General features: G+C 31.6%; 1 protein-coding gene across 6 annotated transcripts; it reads right to left on the bottom strand.

Moving 5' to 3' along the window:
- Window positions 1–1,478: 1,478 nt before the first annotated feature.
- Stat92E (Signal transducer and transcription activator Stat92E) lies at window positions 1,479–19,148 on the bottom strand. Of its 6 annotated transcripts, none has more exons than XM_085186962.1 (22): window positions 18,998–19,148; window positions 16,153–16,195; window positions 15,779–15,835; window positions 14,932–15,008; window positions 14,373–14,522; window positions 13,927–14,050; window positions 13,584–13,704; window positions 13,193–13,302; window positions 12,495–12,601; window positions 11,915–12,119; window positions 11,453–11,535; window positions 11,006–11,075; window positions 10,603–10,754; window positions 10,239–10,362; window positions 9,858–9,986; window positions 9,520–9,626; window positions 8,821–8,982; window positions 8,263–8,387; window positions 7,286–7,438; window positions 6,840–6,966; window positions 2,995–3,131; window positions 1,479–2,751 (listed from the first exon to the last, which is right to left on the bottom strand). In XM_085186962.1, the coding sequence occupies exons 3-21, from the start codon at window positions 15,827–15,829 to the stop codon at window positions 2,996–2,998; spliced, it is 2,313 nt and encodes a 770-aa protein (XP_085043088.1). In that variant the 5' UTR covers window positions 15,830–15,835; window positions 16,153–16,195; window positions 18,998–19,148; the 3' UTR covers window positions 1,479–2,751; window position 2,995. The 6 variants fall into 6 exon arrangements, with proteins under 6 accessions (XP_085043088.1, XP_085043091.1, XP_085043089.1 ...); XM_085186965.1 differs by having other exon boundaries at window positions 8,821–8,976; window positions 18,998–19,146; XM_085186963.1 differs by lacking the exon at window positions 18,998–19,148 and adding an exon at window positions 18,795–18,875.
- Between the last annotated feature and the right edge of the window lie 253 nt (window positions 19,149–19,401).

Raw genomic sequence — 19,401 nt, 5'->3', positions numbered from 1 at the left:
ACATCAACATATCGTAGCCTCAGAATAAAAGTGAGGTAACTCAAAAATACTATTGATAAAAAAATATTATAGAACATTTAGAGTAAGGTTTATATTATCAGATTTTAGCAAAATCAGAAGTTGTAGACTTTTTAAGGATTGTTTATAGCTTCACGCTGGACCCCGCATAATGAGGGGTACGCAGACGGGAAATAGTGGTTGGACACTCCGTTCCTCACGCACCGCATGATTTTCCAGATACTGTTTACTGAGCGGCGGAACATAATCCTTAAACTACTATTAAACAAAAATAATGCATTCCTCCGAGCGGGAATCGAACCCACAACCGCCACAATAAGTTATTTTGAGTTAACTCATTTGTATTTTAAGGTTTATACATTATCATATACATAATTTTATATATTTATATAGACGTTAATATTAGGCAAAAGCTTAACACTATAATAGAATTGACATAATATAAGCGTTTACAGTACAAAGTACACAGGTTCATATCAAATATAACGATTCAAAGCATAATTAATTTCTTGTGTATAGTGAATTTTGTGAATAGGAATAACATACTTACATACTTTTAACGATGAAAAGTAAAATGAGTTTCACATGTGTTGCCTAATCATTGAGATATTGCGGAATTCAACGCCGCTGTTTATTTCGTTACCAAAGCGAGAAAATGAAAATAGTTCATTTCCACAATCGTCGTGTCTAGTCACATGCTGATAGTTCAATATCTGTCAAATAAATTAATAAAACATTTTTTGGTACAAATACAATAACATACATATTATATAAACATTATTTTAACATGAATAAAGTGAAAGAACACTACGAAATGCAAAAGGGAGGTAAGGCCACATATATCACACTGGGACTTTTGAGAATTGACGAAAATTTTATTATTATTTGTTTATACTTATATCTACTATAGCTTCACACATATAATATGAATTTTTAGAAAAGTGGTCCAACTTTAGAAATTATCATTTCAAAACTATATTAACGGAATCATATTACAATGTCTACATATTATAATTTGGAAATCACAATTTGAAATAAAATGTAAAAAATTTTAAATGTTTCATTCCTCGAGTGGAAATCGAACCTACAACCGTCGCGTTTACAGTAGCACGTTTGTGCCCCTGTACCACGACGGCTCTTTATTGTATTAAAAAAATCTTTTTCATATTAGTAAGACCACTTTTTCTGATTTCATATAAAAAGCTTTATAGTTTATAAATTACATCTCAGTTACATCGATTTATATTGTTTTTTATATTCTGGTTATTAAAATGTGTATTCTCCTATTACCTTATTTAAAAATTTTTGGACTGAAGAATTTTTAAATGGTCTATTAATTACATTACACGGCACAAAAGTGCTTATAATAATCTATTTGGATATAGAATATTTTACATTTGAGTTTAAATATAGATTGTCTATTTTGATAATTTCTCATTTGTAAAGTATTTCTTCTTGTCTTTATTTTTTTCTTCTTTTTGCTTTACGTTGTATTGAACGTACAATCCTTGCTTAACAGTCGGACGCTGACTCACTGTCACATGCAGATTAGACAATGTGTTTAGTCAGAGACATTAGACAAATAGTTTAGTCTTTTTGTTGTTTCAGTTCTAATTATTCTTATATTTTTATTTTATTTAATTTTTTATTCTAATTGTTTCAGATAATAAAAACTATTACTAAAATAACCAGAATATAATATTATTTTGTAAATAATCAATTTGAATACATGTCTGTACAACAAAGGTTATCTATGGCACTAATTATTTCAAAAATAATGTGACAGTATTCAAAAAGCATGATATTTTTTTAATCAAAAACCACGACATAAAATTATTTTTTATCTGTTGAATTATACATCATTATATATATTTATAATAAAATTTATATTAATAATCTCTTAATGACATAATCTAGAAATTGCCAAAGCGACGTACTTTTTACCTCTGTGAAGTATTTTATTCTTTTAATTTTAAAAGTCACTGGAAATTACTTTAAAACGTTGAATATAATAATTATTAATAATAATAATTTATTATCATAATTCAAAATATTATTTAAATTTAAATGCACGTCTTAAGTAAAAATATATTGCAAATAAGAAATAACTGACTTAAAACTAAGTAAATAAAATCAAAATGAAGACACAAAGGTACTGTCATATAAAATATTGCTAAAATATATTGTATGAAGGAGATTAAGTAACTTCAACAAATTTATAAAAACAAAATAATAATATTATTTTTAAGCTTTCAATCAAAAAATACGATTCAATTAACATATTTACTTATTCACAAAAATACTTATACACATTTAAATATTTTTTGTGCAATTTATTGCGTTGAGATGTACATAAATTTTTTTCACGATTTAGGATTTCGTTAAAATAAAATGAAATATATAAAATTTAAAATATGAAATAAAAACATTACAATACTAGAACAAAATCAACATAAAGTATCGTCATAAATACTAAAAAAGGAAAAATCTTATATAAAAGTTATAAAATCTCTGATAAAATAATTCAGATATAATAGAATAAAAAATAATTACAAATTAAAATTATTGCGATTTTCATTTGACATGTATAATAGGTATATAATAGGTTACAGATAAAAATAATTTGCACAATATAATAATATACACTATGGCACGGATACATAACTGCGAACTAGGCTAAATAATTGACTCAAGCGGAGAAATCTAATTTACTGGTAGTTTTTCGGCGTTTCTCTGAAAAACAAAAACACACAGCGGGATACAGCGTGAAGCAAAAAAAAGTATTACAAGAGCATTACGTAAAAATATGTTGCCATAACCAACTATGGTAGTATGATAATAGTATGTTTCCACTTTTATTAGTTACAACTGTTATTGTTGTATAGGCAGAGAGAACCTACTTATTTTAGACATTACGCTTTCAATAGCGGAACTATTAGAATGACATTATAATTAATTTTATAATATAACCCGTACCTTATTTCATAGCGACGTTCCCCCCATAAAAGTCGAAGTCGTCCAAGCCGTCCGGCTCGAAGGCGCGTATTTGTTCAAACAAGTCACTGTCCATGAAACTACTCTCAGTCTGAGCTGGAGTAGATGCGCTGAAGTAACTGCTTTTTGTTCATTTATTATATAAAAAACGGCATTTTTTGTGGATTTTTTTATTAAAATGTTTTATGGTTACGTAACAAAAGAGAAATTAAAGGCAAAAATTAAAATTTAATGCACATAATTATATTATTTAAATAGATATTATTTTTTAATTATATATGTAATTTTTTTTATACAATTGCCGTAGAAACAGTTATATACAGTTAATATTGTATTTTTTAGTGTATTTTTCCGTCGCGAGCAGGCCCCACCGTAGATATCGGGAAAGGAAAAGAAAATGCAACACATTATTAAAATGAAGACGGTCGTTAAAAAAATAATAATAATTTAAAAAAATATTTAAATCCGTCGCAAAATGACAGCACAGACTATATGAGGCAAAAACATAATGATGATAATAAAAGACTAATTTATTAATAATAATGAAACATAATATAACAATCCATAGTTAATATGTTATAATTAAAACGACCGTCTGTGTTGCATTTTCGCGAAGGAAGCAAAAAATGTCTTTAGATTATTTAACAACTAGAAAAAAATAAAAAATTACAACAATTTTGACATTTAAAAAAAATTTTAGAGAAAAAAAAAAATAAAAAGAATAAATAAATTTCAGGTAAAAAAACTTGTTTTACAAAAAAATCTAAAATCCAAAGACATTTTTGTTAAATGAAAAATATATATATTTGAATCTCACATATATTTGTATCATAAATACGTCAAAACATACAGCGAACATACAACATTGTCATGTATAATTGTATAATTCCGAATAAGACTTAATTTAAATTTACGACGAGTCACAAAATGTCATTATTAATAAAAAAAGTACAACCAGTTTTATTTTTCAAACTTTATCATAAAAAAATCAACACAAATTAGACTTAGCTAGACTAAGTAAATCGTTTGAAACTTCGTTTTAGGCAAAAAAGTCTGACATTTTGTATATCGTCTAAGTTGCGCTTCTTTGAGCATATTTTTATTATTTTTTAAAAAATTATATTACGTCATATCTTAAATCTAAAACATTGTGTAATAGTCACATCCTTTATAATTATCGTTGTTCTTTAATATATTTTTTTCTACTTATCAGTTACTTTCAACATCATGGATAGAATTTAGAGACAAAAAACTCTCACATATTTAATAATTGTTTTAACCGTATAATTTAATACCTTTGCCATGTCTATGACATTTAAAAGCTATCCTAATGAAAAAATGTCTTCAGTATTAAATAACCATAGACAAAAGAACTAGGCTATACAAAATTGACATTTACTTTTTTATTTTTTATGTAAAATTTTTTAATAGAGAGCGTGTTATCTTGTCCATGGAATAAGTCTTAAAATTAATAATGTAGCACCAAATTAAAAAACAAGATAAGCATTAATATTATTATGCTGTAACATCTCATTAAAAAACCTAAGCAAATCATCTATAAAAAAACGAGACCACAGATAAAAAATGCATAAATGGACCCATAATCAAAATCTTGGATAGATTTTTAATGTATTTTATGAAAATATTAATTTAAAGGTTTTTTTTTGTTCTATCTATTGAAAATTGGTCTTTATCTAATATAAATAGGAATAATTCAAATTATTATAGATTATTAATAGTAAATATAAATTATATTTTAGTATAAAAAAGTAATTTAAAATAAAACATTACATTTTATAAAATTATGATTTAATATATAAAATATGCTGTAGTTATTTTAAATATTAGTATACTGTGGGCAGAAAGCAGAAATGAGTTTTTTTTTAAATTTTAAATTGGAAATAATAAAAATTATAACCTATGGAACATTACGTGTAAATTCGTTGCCAACCCTGAGGTGAGTGTCTATGACCCTAAGAGATATGCAGCCGAGAAATTGACATTTTTTTAAAAAAGATAATAATATTTTAATAAGTCTAGAAAATCGTATAAATACGTAATTTGTATATAATAAAATATTTTTTTAGTATATAGAAACATATTTTTTTTTAAAAAAGTCTAATTTATCCTAAAAAACCTAATCATAACGTAAATACTGATTGTGTAACAAAAATTTATTTTAATTGAAGTTTTTTTTTATTATCTTTGTTTTTAAATTTAATAGTGATTTTTGTGACGTTTGCAAAAACATTTTTTTAAATAATGAAATTAAAATGATGCGGTATTTTTTCTTAAATTAACCAGCAAAGATGAAAAATTTGAAAACATGCCTAAATTTAAATTAACAATAATCACTAACAATATGCAAAAATTTATATAAAAAAGTAACTTTTTTTACTTTTCAACAAGCCTCATAACATTGATAATGATAATTTTAAATATTATTTTTTATATAAAAAAACATTTTTCGCCATTTTCCATTTACAGTTGTAGAATAGTCGTTCCGCAGCTAAAAACAAAATAATACTATTTTTTACTATTATTAAATTTATAACCTATAAAATAATTATTCTTATCTTAACTTAGCTTAAAGTCATTGTTTTTACAAAATCTTATTAAAAAATGCAATTTCCTTTTAAAACATCAAATAGAAAATTAAAAAACTTCCTTTAAAATATATTCTGAATTAGCAAAAACAACGTCCACCCTATACTAAAAAAAATACCTAAAAATATTAAATCTAAAAATTAAACATGAAGATCAATAAACGCATCACGCACATGATACAAAATAAAAAAGAACATAAAATATAAAAAAAATTATATCTAATCTAATATTGCTTATTTAAACTTAAAATAATAATAAAATATCTAATGAGATTGTTTAAACTGATTTTTTGGAAGCTCGCAAAGAAAAAAATGAAAACTTAATACAAAAAAGGATGTGACTATTAAACAAAACTAAAAAAAATTAAAAATATTTGAAAAAAAAATCGGACGTATCGTTCAAAACTCAATCATGTACCTAAAGGAAAAAAATAAATAATGTTAAAATAAAATAACAAAGAAAAACAGCGAGTTACATTACCGTAACTTAAACGTAGTGTAAAGTTATCAAAAAGAGATTCTGCTTAAGATTTCAGCTAGAATCACGAAAGCATAAAGGTATACGTTAGTTCTGTTCCAATCTCTGCAATGTCTTGTCGTTTTCAATTAAGCTTTCAAAAATACATCTAGTACTCGAGACGTGACTAACGCCATGTCAAAACAAATAATACAAACAATAAATAAAAATAAAATAGTTTATATGATCGGCTGTGTCTTCTATTCAAAACACACAAGCACACACTAATAAATTTATATACTTATGTGTTAGTGTATAGCTGATGTATGTATAATATACATATTATGTTTTATAGTTTAACGTTAACATTTTGTCACAGAATATAAAAAAAGTAAATGGCATTGGTTATGTCGCAAACGACGGAACGAGATATTTATCTACTATATACTATATATGAATTTCTAATAAAGTGGAGAGTTCGTTTTTTGTACTTCAATATTTTGGTCCATCGAGCCAAACTTGAAAAGCACTTTAATCTATAGAAATGTCTGCACATTTGCGTGTAGTGTATTTTTAACACTACACTCAAATAGTTAACTTTAAATCTATAGATAAATAAAGATAATTCTATGTAATATTACTATGTCTAGGCGTATATTTGTATTAAATAGTCCTTCGAGCCATTGACTCGATATATGGACATATATCTATATTTATATATATTTTTATATATGTGTATGTATATCTGTATACAAATACATCACCTGCTGTGCACGCTGGGTGTGTTACGATGCGAGTCGGGCGAGTGCGCATAGGGGGACGACGACATGTATGGCGGAAGCGTCGTTACTAGCACTGGTTTCACGTAACCGTTCTTTAGCATTTCGTTTTCTGATAAAGAAATGATGTTGTTTTTTAATTTCATATTTTTTCCCATATCTTAGGTGCTTTGGGTGGTGGGAGAGGCACAAAAAATTGATACTATCATTAGTTTATTTTGGACTCATTATTTTATACGCTGTATTAGTTTCATTTCCCTGTTCTAATAACAAGATAAGCTGCTGCGTTGAGTTCCTTCACACAATACGTAAAATATCAAAAATTGTGTAGTGCGTGGAGAATGGAATCTCAACAATAGGTTCCTTTAACCTGCTATATACTGTATAAAATTGTAACTGATACTAATAACATAAAAAAAACAACTACCCACCAGGTTTAGTGTAGTACTTAGAGAACACATCGTCCTTGGCGACATTTGGGTACAGAAACTGCAACTGCGCGAGATCCAAGATACGATCCGCGAGAGATCTAAGCATGAGATCACGCGAGGTGAACGGTTGGAGGCTGAATACTTCATTACCCTCTGTATCATTGAAAAAAAAGTGGGTTTAAATCCCAGTATAGATAAAACCAAAACTATAATGTTGGGGTAAATCAACAAATCAAACATAGAATCTAATGAAAGAATGGTAAAATATATGTAGCACATGTAATCCAAATTTATATCCAATTTATTAACATCTGTTGTACGACACCTTTTTGTATATTTTAATATTTTAGATTCCATTATTTTAACCGGAGGAGACCCTATAGGGGAGGCATTATAGGGGAGGCATTATAGGGGATAATAAATTATTAATCAAATTATACGTATTTAGAAATGATATGAAATATAATTTAATTATCTAGTTGTGGATTCGTGAGTGGGCTGAGGGTGATGAAAAATGTAATACTTTCATTTCTTCGCTCTGATAAAAAGTCAATGCACATGAGTCCCGCCATTCAACACGCAAAGCCTCCAGAGTTTAGATCAAAATAGGTAACGGAAGTGTCTTAATAGGTTCCCCTGCTATATGTGGAATACAATGTGAAACTAAAAATAATCTAATTATCAATAAATCTAATGATAAGAATAATAATTAACGATTTAAAAACACATTTCAATAATATTATAGTGTAACTAGCACGTTGTGGGTCCGATCTCCACTCGGGGAAATGAATTATTAATATTTTCATTTCTTCGCTCTGGCACCAAGCGAAAAGCAAAAAGCACAGCGTTGAGTTTCGTGAAGCTCATGTAAAAACAAAACAATATTTAAAAAAAACTAAGAAACAAAACTGATCAAAATTCTCTGCTCTTCTATAATAAAGCTTAGAGACCAACCTCTCTGCGGTTCCTTTACTTACCACCAACCCACGCAATAGTAATCCCACCCAGCTCGGAGTCGGAGAAACGTAGTAGAAAAGTTCCCGGGGGACATTTGGACAGCATCTCCTCGGCTTGCTTCTTTTGTATGAAACCCATTATAAGCCTGGAAGGGAAGGGAGATGGACTTTTATTTTTTTTTTACATCACGATGTACCCCGCATATAACGGAATAGGCAAAGGGTTGTTAAGTTACTCCGTTCTCCACTTTCTACGCCGAATTATCGATATAATGCGTGTTGAGTGGCGGAGCTCAACGCCGCGCTTTGCCTCGTTATCAAAGTGAGGTAATGAAAATATATAAATATTTCATTTCCCGGAAAGGGAATCGAACCAACAATCATCGTTAAAAATTAATTTATATATTATACAAAGTTCTACTGGTACAGTAGTAATACTGTGAAGTTGTGAGTGTGTATGCGTGTTTTTTTAACGAAAAAGACAAGGCAAACGAGCGTACAGATCACTTGATGGGTAAGTGACCACCATCGTTCACGAACCCGTGTAAATACGTAAGAGTGAATGTGTGTGAGACTCACCGGTCACACCACAGCGTCCTCAGGTAGTCCCTGGTGACCTTGACCACCATGTAGAACCACTCCCAGAAGGTGAAGTTGCGCTCCGGCAGCGCGTCCTTGCAGAACTGCGTCCAGCTGACCGTCATGCTGTTCAGCTCCATCGCGTTCAGCGGCAGACTGCTCCTGGGGATGGTGGGGGTTGCCCTTTACACGGTCTAGCCTCGTGGGGAGAGGCGTGGGGGTTGAACTTATATAGGATATTTCAAACATGGGGAAAGAGGCACTATTCAGGATATACTATATTGATGAAACATGGGAGGGGAAACATATACAGAGCATATAGTATATTTAATAGTGAAAGTTGACGCTGCGCGAGAGGGATCGTCAGATGGTGTATACTTATTACATAGGTACACACAATTATACTACTGAACGCAATTTTTTTTAATAACATTATTATTTAAATGATTATTTGTTTAATAACATTATTATTTAAAAAGACAATAACACCCGAATAAAACCTAGTTTCATCAGTCAATAAAAAAAAATGTTTGTACAAATTTTGTTACAAGTTAGCAAAATATGTTCCATTGATAAAACTTTTTGTGTGTGAACCAATTTAAATAAAACAAAAACTAATACAATTATTTACTTATAATTTAACTTATAATTTACTTCATAACACATATTTTTATTAATTAAATAAAATTTCTAACTCACCTAAATATCTTTTCAGCCAAGAATCGAAGGTTATCCTCTGACAAGTCCCCGCCCGTGGCCGAACTGAACTTGATACGAAGCGTGTCCGCCAACTGACCCCATGTCACCTGTTATACATACATAAAAATATTTTAAAATTAATAATTTCAACTCCACATAGTCAGTGTCATTTTTTGTTTTCAGGCTATATTCCTCTTATAACAAAGTAGATAGAAGAAACACCCGTTCATTTTATGAAATTTTCGAGACACATTAAATAACCGGTTGCCCGTGCACCAACGCAACGGCCTGTCCTCGGCCTTATTTCAGGTTACATTACCTGGTTGCCGGTTACTAACCTTGTCGGGCACAGCGAAGGGTACGCGCCCGGGAGGACTAAAGGCGTTGTCCCAGGTGACGGTGGCCCATCCGTGCGGCTCCTGGTTGCCATGCACTATCACTACTACGGGCAGCGACAGCGTCCACACCTGGGGACCACACAAACGATATAATACTTTTTTAGAAAATATTTAAAAAATATATATAACGGGAGTGGAATCCGCGCCTCTTGGATACCGTTTAAGCGCTCTTATCATTAAGCTAAATTTTTGTTCTTAAGATATATTTTTGTTCTTCTTGCATGTTTTAATCTCATAATCCTAAGAACTCGTAAAGAAATAGACATAAAAACACAAATAAGCCAAAATAAGGAAATACTGTAGAAATATGTCGAAATATACCTGAAACACTAATTCCCCACCACCCACGTTGAACTCAGACTGGAAGAGCAGTGTCAGCTTCTCGTCCATCACACTTTCAGTGCCTTTCTTCTCTGCTCTCTTGATTTTTCGTAATTGCATGTTACTGTAAGAAAAAAACCGTAGCGTTTGGTGCTCCGTTCTCTCTGACTACCCCGCTAGGGATAAAGCGTGAAGCTATGTTATGTTATGTTTGTTATTAAGTAATTAAATATTATTAATTAGTAATTAAACATTATTAATATATTAAATAGTAGTTCATCCCTGCTGATCTGATTGAATGTATTGTCGAACAGTTATAATCATCACTAAACTTCCCATCCTGGTATTTGAACTCACTACCTACCGAAAGCTAACACTGAGCTGCCTGCTAGTCGGCTGGTACTCCATGCACCCGCTGTTGTTCAATATGTCGCCACATTCCACCGGCTGCTTGCCCCGACCCTGCGTGTCACTTTTCAGTAGGAGTTGAGCTTGTTGCTCAGATATTATTACCACCTAAAAGAAAAGGATTATTATTATAAATAAAAAATCAGTTCAGTCCTTTATGTTTGATGGTTGTTTGAACCCGATGTCAAAACACTGTTTCTCGCTTTATATAAAAAAAACTAATATTAATCAAAAAATATTTATTTTCTTATAATTATCGCCATGAAATGAGACATTCTATATTACGACTGAGGTAGCCAGTTCAAATCCCATTCAAATAATTCCAAAATTAAAAAAAAATGTATAAAGAGTTAACTCACAGTGACCCGTGGCGGCGTCATATGCACATTAAGTTGACCACCCACAAGGAGGCGGACCGTAGCCGTGAAACTGGAAAATAATATTATAACGTAATATATCAATATTTAAATTATTTATAAATATATATTGATCACGTTTTGTAGGAGGGAAGTGGTGGCAGCCACCGCCACGCTTTGTACAGACAAAATATTTTTAACTTTGTTGTTAAATCTATACATATTATATTTTATTTCCCCCACTTTGATAGGGAGAGAATTTGCAGAGAGGGAAATAAAATAAAAAATATATACATTTCCTCTTAGTGGGTATCAAATACGCAACCGTCGCGTTTACAAACACCCGGCTTAAACACAATACCAATAAAAATATAAGCAATATCTCTAAATCACCCAAAGTTCACCCAAATCAGAATTTAAAAAAAAATATAATAATAATCATTAAATTACCGTGTATTCGTCTTCATAACTTGCGGCGGCTGCTTCTCTATCACAAACGTTGATGTCACCAACGTTGACAGGAGACTTGTCACCTATGAAAGAAATAAATTGAAATAAAAAGTCACTGGCACGCTCGGAACGCCATAATGAAAAGAACAGAACAGAACAGAAATAAAAAGTTCGAATTGAAATTCGGTGGAAAGTGGGGAACGGAAATGTGATAATGAGAATGGAGTGTAACACTAGATTCTCAGGTTCCCTCTGAATACCTTGCTTTATGCAGGATTGTATCTTGTAGCGTGTACAAATCCACGCCGTAGCATGAGACTAAAAAATATTTATAAAGCAAGAGTGAGTAGTAAGAGAAACAGTGAGACAGGGGAACCTCGATAGACCTTCGAGAATACAGTGTCATTGATAATAAAGGCATGTAAAGCATGAAAGAAGTAACCTCAGTAAACCTCCACTAACCTGTTTCCCCATATCATCTAACATCTCAGTCAAGTGAGGTTGCCGGAGCTCGGGTATGGTCTTCCCATTAATGCGGGCCACGTTGCCCACCTGCTGTCTTGTACTCCATATCAGATCAGCCAGCAGTTCACACCACTCCTGTATCGTGTTGAGGTTCGAGTGCATTATCACTCCGTTTCCGCTTAATTGCTGTTCGCGTTTCCATCTGGAGTGAAGTGAAAAGTTTTTTTATTATTATTATTAGTCTTTATATAATTCAAAGCTGTATAAGGAAGGAAATATGCACCTGCATAAGGAAGAGTATGTAAGTGTTAGTGACGTATGTGCTAATCCTTTCTCCAGGCACCTCTGAAATCTCGAAACATTACATGTTGAGTGGCGTAAGTCAAAGCTGATATTTGCCTCCTTACCAAAGCTAGTAAATGAAAACATTGAATATTTCATTCATCAGAGTGGTAGTGGAACCCACAACCGTTGCGTTTACAGCCGCGCGCATGTAATACTGCATCACGACGGCCTTCGCCTTTTTTTGCAAATCACTGTGATAACTAATTCAATTACCGGTTGAAGTAATACTTACTTAATGAGTTCTTCATCTAATACTTGGCTTTGCAGCTGGCGCAGATTGGCGATGTTTTCCTTCATATGGTCCACTAGTTCCATTTGAGATTGATTTATTTGCGCGACCTGTGGGTAAACAAAAAAAATTAAGTCATCATTTTTTAAATATTAATAAACAATAAATTATGATTAAACGATTTCAAAACAAAAGGTGGTTATAAAGTTGTCACATTGTATATAAATAAGAATGTTACAATTTAATATTTTAGTATAATCTATTAAGGCCTGTCGTGACACTGGGGCACAAGAGTGCGATTTTAATGGTGATGGATTGTAGATTGGACTCCCAATCCGCTCTGGTAACGAGGCAAAGACCGCCACTCAACACGCAGTGCCTCAAGAATTAGGTGGAAAGTGGAGAATGAAGTGTCTCAATGAGATAGGTTTGTCTTAACACTAGGTTCCTGGGTTACCCTGCTTAGATACAGTGTGAAGTTAAAAAACGTCTAATAATACTTTTGGTCATGTGTACTAAGCTTCATAAAATGCATGTGTATTTGTTTACAAATTTCTTAAAAACAAAACGTAATGTCGAGATTACTGTTTTTGAATATCATAACATTTTTAAACTTACTAAGATTAAATTTCATCCAAATCTCTTTAACAGGTAAAAACATGTGAATACATATCTCATATTAATTTCTTATGATTTCTCACCAAAACATTCAATTTTCTCTCCATTTCATCTATTTGAACTCGCAGGCACGCCTCCAGTTCGCGACGCTCGTTGGTTAAGGGCCCGGACTGTTGGAGGTAGTTTATGTGGCCTGTGTGAAAAATTGCAAAAATATATTAGTGAAAACTAAAAATAAAATCAATTAAGACTAGTTACCATTTTATTATATATTAAATTCATGTATGTTACATACACAATTATGTTGAGTTTGTGTGTTTTCCCAAATGGAATTTGAAATTGAAGCAAGTTAAGTTAGTTTAGTAATTTTTTTTAGGTCACGCTGTACCCCGCACAAAACAAGGTATATTTCCTGTGACATACGGGATACAGAGTGAAGGTAAAAAAAAAACAGTAATAAAACATTAAATTCACCTTTATTCTTCACGCACTCATGATATTGCAATGAAAAGGACTCGATGTTAGCCTGAAGTGATCTTATTTCCTCGCTCGCCATGTTGACTTTCTGACGCACAGTTTGTAGGCCAGTTATGAGCTGGTAATAAAGAAATATATAGATAAATACAAAAAAATATTTATTTAATATCATTTTTTATATTGGAGAGGAAGTGGCGGAACTAAACACCGCGCTTTGCCTTATTGCCACAGCGAAATGTAAATGTTAATAAATAATAACCGTGCTATATGCAGAATACAGCGTGACGCTGAAAAAAATAAATAAAAACATACCTAAACTACCTTCCATTTGTATACTTACTTCACTATACTTCCTTTCGGTCTGAGGTTGGGCTATATAGGGTGTGCCCATCGCACTCTGTATAACCTCCATCTCGAGAGCCAAGCAACGCCGCATGTAAGTGTACAGCTCGTGAGGGGCGTGGCTGTGGGGGGAAATAAAAAAAATAATAATAAAAAAATGTATAATTAAGATAATTATGGTTATTTCTGGGCGATGTAAGTTTTCCTAAAGTGACTTCACCTCAATATTAACATCAGCCAACATCTATCCTATTATGTTCCGTTTTTTCTTGAGCTACAGAACCCTCAATAATTGCGCAGAGACAGTTTTCGTCTGTCCATGTAATAAATGAGAGTTTAATTCTCACTGCATTAAAATGTACAAATATGTATATTGTATATATTTTACTGCTATAACCTAAATAATAAAAAGAACACAAATAAAAAAACAAATAAATAAAATACCTATACTGCATCCTAAATAGCTTAGCGGCCTCAATCAATTTCATCTTAGTGACAAACATCTCTGGAGACAGCATCAGTTCTGTATGCGTGTGGATCTCTTGCACTAGCTCGTCCACGAAGAATCTTTGTTGTTCCTCTGGCTCTGGAGTCCTGGATAGGTATAAATAGATATAAATAACGATAAATGAGCGTAGGTGAGTGGGTATAAATGAGTATAAACATATATTTATAATATATAATGTTTATAAAAATATAAATAATAATGGGAATAAAAAAATAAAGTGATCTTTATTTATGATATATTTAGTAATAACCTTACAAAGTATTACTTGGACACTAAGAATTTAGGTTTGATAAAAAGGTCATCATGGCACTGTGCCACTTCTTCACATGATGAATGTGATTCGATTCACACAAATGAATTATTTACAGTTCTTCAATTTAATACCAAGATAAAACGCAGCGTTGAGTTTCGTCACTCAACATGTAATGTCTGGAAAATTGGGCTCAAAAGGACACAAGTTCACATTTACTAAAACATAAATAGGTTGTATGTTACCATATCCTATTCTCGATCCAAGTTGCGAGACAGTGGCGGACCTCTATAGGAAAATGTTCCCCGTAGATTGCTCGCACCTACAAAAACAATAAACATTATCTCTATATATAATAAAACAGTAAAAATATTTTGTCTGTACATTTAGTATTTTTGACTGAAATGGATAGAGGGACACTTAAAAAGAATAATCAATATCGTATCATCAATACATTTGACTGTCAGTTAATTCTGTTTATTAAATGAATAATCATGTACTTCACGCGGACGAAGCCGCGAGCGGGCCGTTAGTATATATATAAATTATATTTATTTATATTTAGGATAGAAGGCCAGTCGTGGCGCAGGGTAACAAGCGTGCGACTGTAAATGAGACAGGTTGCAGGTTCAATTTCCGCTCAGGTATTAAATTAAGATTTAAAAGTAAATATGTATAGTTACACATTTATATCACAATTAATGATGTTTTGCTTCTGTTTTTCATAAAATTAACAAAAAAGCATTAGGCTTTTTTTTCTGAGAGGATTTAGCAAAAATTATGATTTTTTAGAGCATTTCCCAACCTTTTCTTGCTCAAGGACCACTTTTATATCAATATTGCTAGCAGGGACCACTCTGTAGGTATAATCAATATAAATTGTGATAATGAAACACACATTTTAATTTGGGGCCGTCTTGGCGAAGCGGCACATGCGTGTGACTGTAACGCGACGGTTGTGGATTCGATCCCCACTCGAGGAAATAAAATATTTATTTATTAGGTGTGCCGGTATGAGCGTTTTCGCGTCCAACGCTTCAGCCCATCTAGGCTCCTGCGGACCATTGGTGGTCCACGTTACAGGAAACTTACCTTCTGCAAGCTCTCAGGCGGCAGCTGCTGAGCTCTTGCCCACAGCGACATTTTTACCTTAAAAAATATAAATATTATTAGAAATTAAATGTGGTAAAAACGTGAGTTGTTGGTTCGACTAACCTCAACTAAGAATTATTTTTCTTCCTTAACAGCTCTGCAGAGGCAAGGCGCAGCGTTGAGTTCTGCTATTCAATACTGAATGTCTCAAAAATTGGGCGGTAAGTGGGGATCGGAAGTGTCTTAAACAGAACAGTATCTTAACACTAAGTTTTCTCTACTTACCTAGATACCCAGATACAGGATATTGCAATGAAACTAAAAAAGAAAACTTAAAATAAATTTACAAAAAAAATCTCGCTCAACTAACTCACCTTCGCTTATTCTTTTATTTACAAAAACTTTATTTCTTTGAATCTGTAACAAAAAAAAATATTATAGGTAATTATGTAAAATTTATATATTAATTGAGTGACATTGGCAGAGTGGCTGGCACCGGCTGGATGCGAAGAGGTCAATGGTGTGCCATTGGACAGGTCCAACAGTGGGCGAGGACAAGCTGATGATGACGATGATGTAAAATTTGCATCTACTATAATAATGGTACTAGTCGTCTCCGTAGGCGTATCTAGAAATATATTCTGATGGTGGTGTTTTAATCGTATGAAGGTATTTTTAAAAAAAATCAGGGTATATTTTTTGTTAGTAAAATTTATAGGGTGGGTATCGATTCTCCGGCATCCGTATTCCTATGGTTATGGTCGACTTTAAGATGTAAAAGAGATATCGTTTATTCTCGTTCCCGTAGGAATTTTGGAATAAACATTGTTATTTCTACAACATACGTGTACCCGCGAAGGTTATGCTTATAATACCCACTTATCTAAATAATAACATAGTACCTTTTGTAGGGTTCTATAGTTCAAAGGAAAAAAAAAGAATATATTATGATCAATTTGTCGTCCGCCTGTCAGCCTGCCTCTCTGTGTTCCCCTACAGCTACTATGACATGTTATAATGTTGTTAAGGCTCCTAGTAGTCGTAGTAATAGGTGGTATAATAAATTTTAAAGAAAAAAACAGCTTGCTTCACTTACAACGATTCCACGAAAAACTTATAATAACAAAAAATATATCAACGAAACAAGAATTATCTTTTATTTACCTATTATTATTTAAGCGAATTCTTAGTATGCACTTGATTATCTTGACAGGTGTAATCAGCGCATTCAATTTATTATAAAAAATGTAGATCACGATTACGTGGTGAGTGGCGAAACATAACGCCTTTCCAGGGCGCTGCGCTCCTCCTCATGGGAAAAATATTTTTATCTCCAAGAGATAAAAGTATTTTTCCCCTGAGTGAATATTTATCTCACACTATAAAATAAAATCAGCTTCATCTGTATCCCGCACATAACAGGGTAGGCAAAGGGATTCTAGTTTTAAGACACTCCATTTCTCACTTTCCGCCGAATTCTAGAGGCATTGCGTGTTAAGTGGCGGAACTCAACGCCGCACTTTCACACCAGAGTAAAGAAATGAAAATATTAATTTAAATCTTCCTCAAGTAGGGTCAGTGTGATCACTGACAACCAGTCGCATTTACAGTCACACTTTGTGCTTCTGTGCCATGACTGGCTTCAATGTAAAACACTGGCCTAAAATATTTAATTTATTAAAAAAATATTCTCTATATTTTAATCATATCGTGCATACAATCTTAGGGTAGGCAGGGGACATCTATTGTTTAGACCGCCTGTTTCCTTCTTCTTACCCAAATTGAGACTGCATTTGAGTGACAGAAAAGCACACTTAGCTTTAACAGTAGTGGAGAAATAAAAAAATAATTTGTTTCCAGAGCAAGAATCAAATCTGCAATTGTTGCATATACAGTTAGGTACTGTACTAATGTGCCACAATGGACCTATCAGTACATTTAACTTTTAAAGAAAAAACCCAAATATGAACTTTCACCTTGTTGTAATCAATGAATTGTTTATTATTAATATTCCCAATTAAATTAAATATTATAATGATATTAAAATTTTTGTAAATTTTTGTAGTTTGTAAGTCATCATTTCACATTTAATTAAAAAATCAGAGAGGCCATCATTGCACATTTAACTGTAACCACAATCTATGGTTATGGATACAATTCTTATATAAAATGAATTAATTTCATTTTCCTGCTATTGCAAGATATGTCACTCACCACACAAAGTCTAGAATTGAAACAAATAACTCTAAACTAATTGTATTAAAATTAGATTCCTTCTGCCTTCTCTGCTCTGTGTGGAATACAGGGAGAACCTGAATAAATAGTAGTTTGATTTCCATTCTGGAAAATGAATTATATGCATTTTCCTGTATATAACTTAAAAAGGCATATCTGAGTTTAGAGTCAACATGCATTGTCTTAAGACATAAATCTCTTGATACTAGGCAGAGAGTACTCTGCCCGCTAAAACATGAACCTTCCCTTGCAACTTATTGAATAATATATAGATACATTGTATAATTAAATATATGAAAACAATAGAATAGATTGAATACATCATCACTATTGTTACAATTTGTTGCTATTATGTACACATACATAAAATAAAATAGAAAAAAATATAAAATCCCATGTAAAAGACAAGTTTTGTTGAATCATTCATTTATTAAAAATATGTATAATATATTTTTAATTTAATTTTAAAACTGGATACTTATTTCGCAAAAAAATTATAGTAAAGACAAAAATAACACAAATCTTACCTAACAAGATTTTCAATACGAGAAAAAAATGTCGTATAAGAAATAAAGGTTCATGTTCATAAAAACATATATGAATAAGCTAAATATAAATAAAATAACACTAAAATAAACCTTTGGTCTCGGCACAAAAGAGCGATCGCCCAAAACAGAACTTTACAAATAAATCAATCGGAATAACTAAGCGTTTATTCTTTAAACTGATTAAAATAAAATAAATTACGTATCAGATAAAAAGTTATGATAAAAAAACTCACATTTAGGAATATCGTCTAATATTTTCAATAGCAAACAAAGTCGGGGTGGGTCAGTTAGCAATTTCCCTTAATATTGAACGTAGCGTGTTTAAAATTGACTAAAGGTAAAGCCGCCGCTGTTTCTTAGAATTTTAACGCACACTAGCAAACTTACCGACGCAACTAACTATGAATAATAATTATAATTTTAACGTTAATCTTACCTTTAACCGGTGTAAGACGATTCACATTATATAATTTTGATTGGATGTTTGGGATATATGTCGTTTGTATTTGGAACTAAAGTGTAATTTGGATAGAATAAGAAAATAAAGTATTTGACGACGTGAGACGTGAGAATAACAAGTACTATTTCCTTTTAGCCTTGTACGGTTTGACAGCTGTGGGATGTTATGTCAAAAAAATACTTTTTGCCCAAATGTTTTTGTTTTACGTCAATTTATTATTTAATTTTTGGATTTATTGTTGATAAATATGTTATACTGGAAGGCTTTTTATATAACACTTTATTATTTTCTATTTTCGAGTATTTCTTCTCCAAAAAATGTCAGACAAAATTATTTTATAATATTTTATATAAAAAATAAAATTCTAAGAAAGGAAAGTC

The sequence above is a fragment of the Heliconius melpomene genome, chromosome 6 (genome assembly GCF_056956725.1).
Source record: "Heliconius melpomene rosina isolate 202511_hmr_F chromosome 6, ASM5695672v1, whole genome shotgun sequence".
NCBI classification, from domain to species: domain Eukaryota; kingdom Metazoa; phylum Arthropoda; class Insecta; order Lepidoptera; family Nymphalidae; genus Heliconius; species Heliconius melpomene.
The sequence above is the reverse complement of the archived record's forward strand: the minus strand, read 5'-3'. Positions and strand labels throughout refer to the sequence as shown.

What these genes read in the sequence shown, in the direction of transcription:
- Stat92E (XM_085186962.1), bottom strand. Translation starts at nt 15,829, where the DNA reads ATGTCGCTGTGGGCAAGAGCTCAGCAGCTGCCGCCTGAGAGCTTGCAG. An exon ending in TGGATCGAGAATAGGATATG is followed by an intron (nt 14,523 to 14,931) that starts GTAACATACAAC and finishes ATACCTATCCAG; the next exon opens with GACTCCAGAGCCAGAGGAAC. An exon ending in TAGATGATATGGGGAAACAG is followed by an intron (nt 11,536 to 11,914) that starts GTTAGTGGAGGT and finishes TTTCTTTCATAG; the next exon opens with GTGACAAGTCTCCTGTCAAC.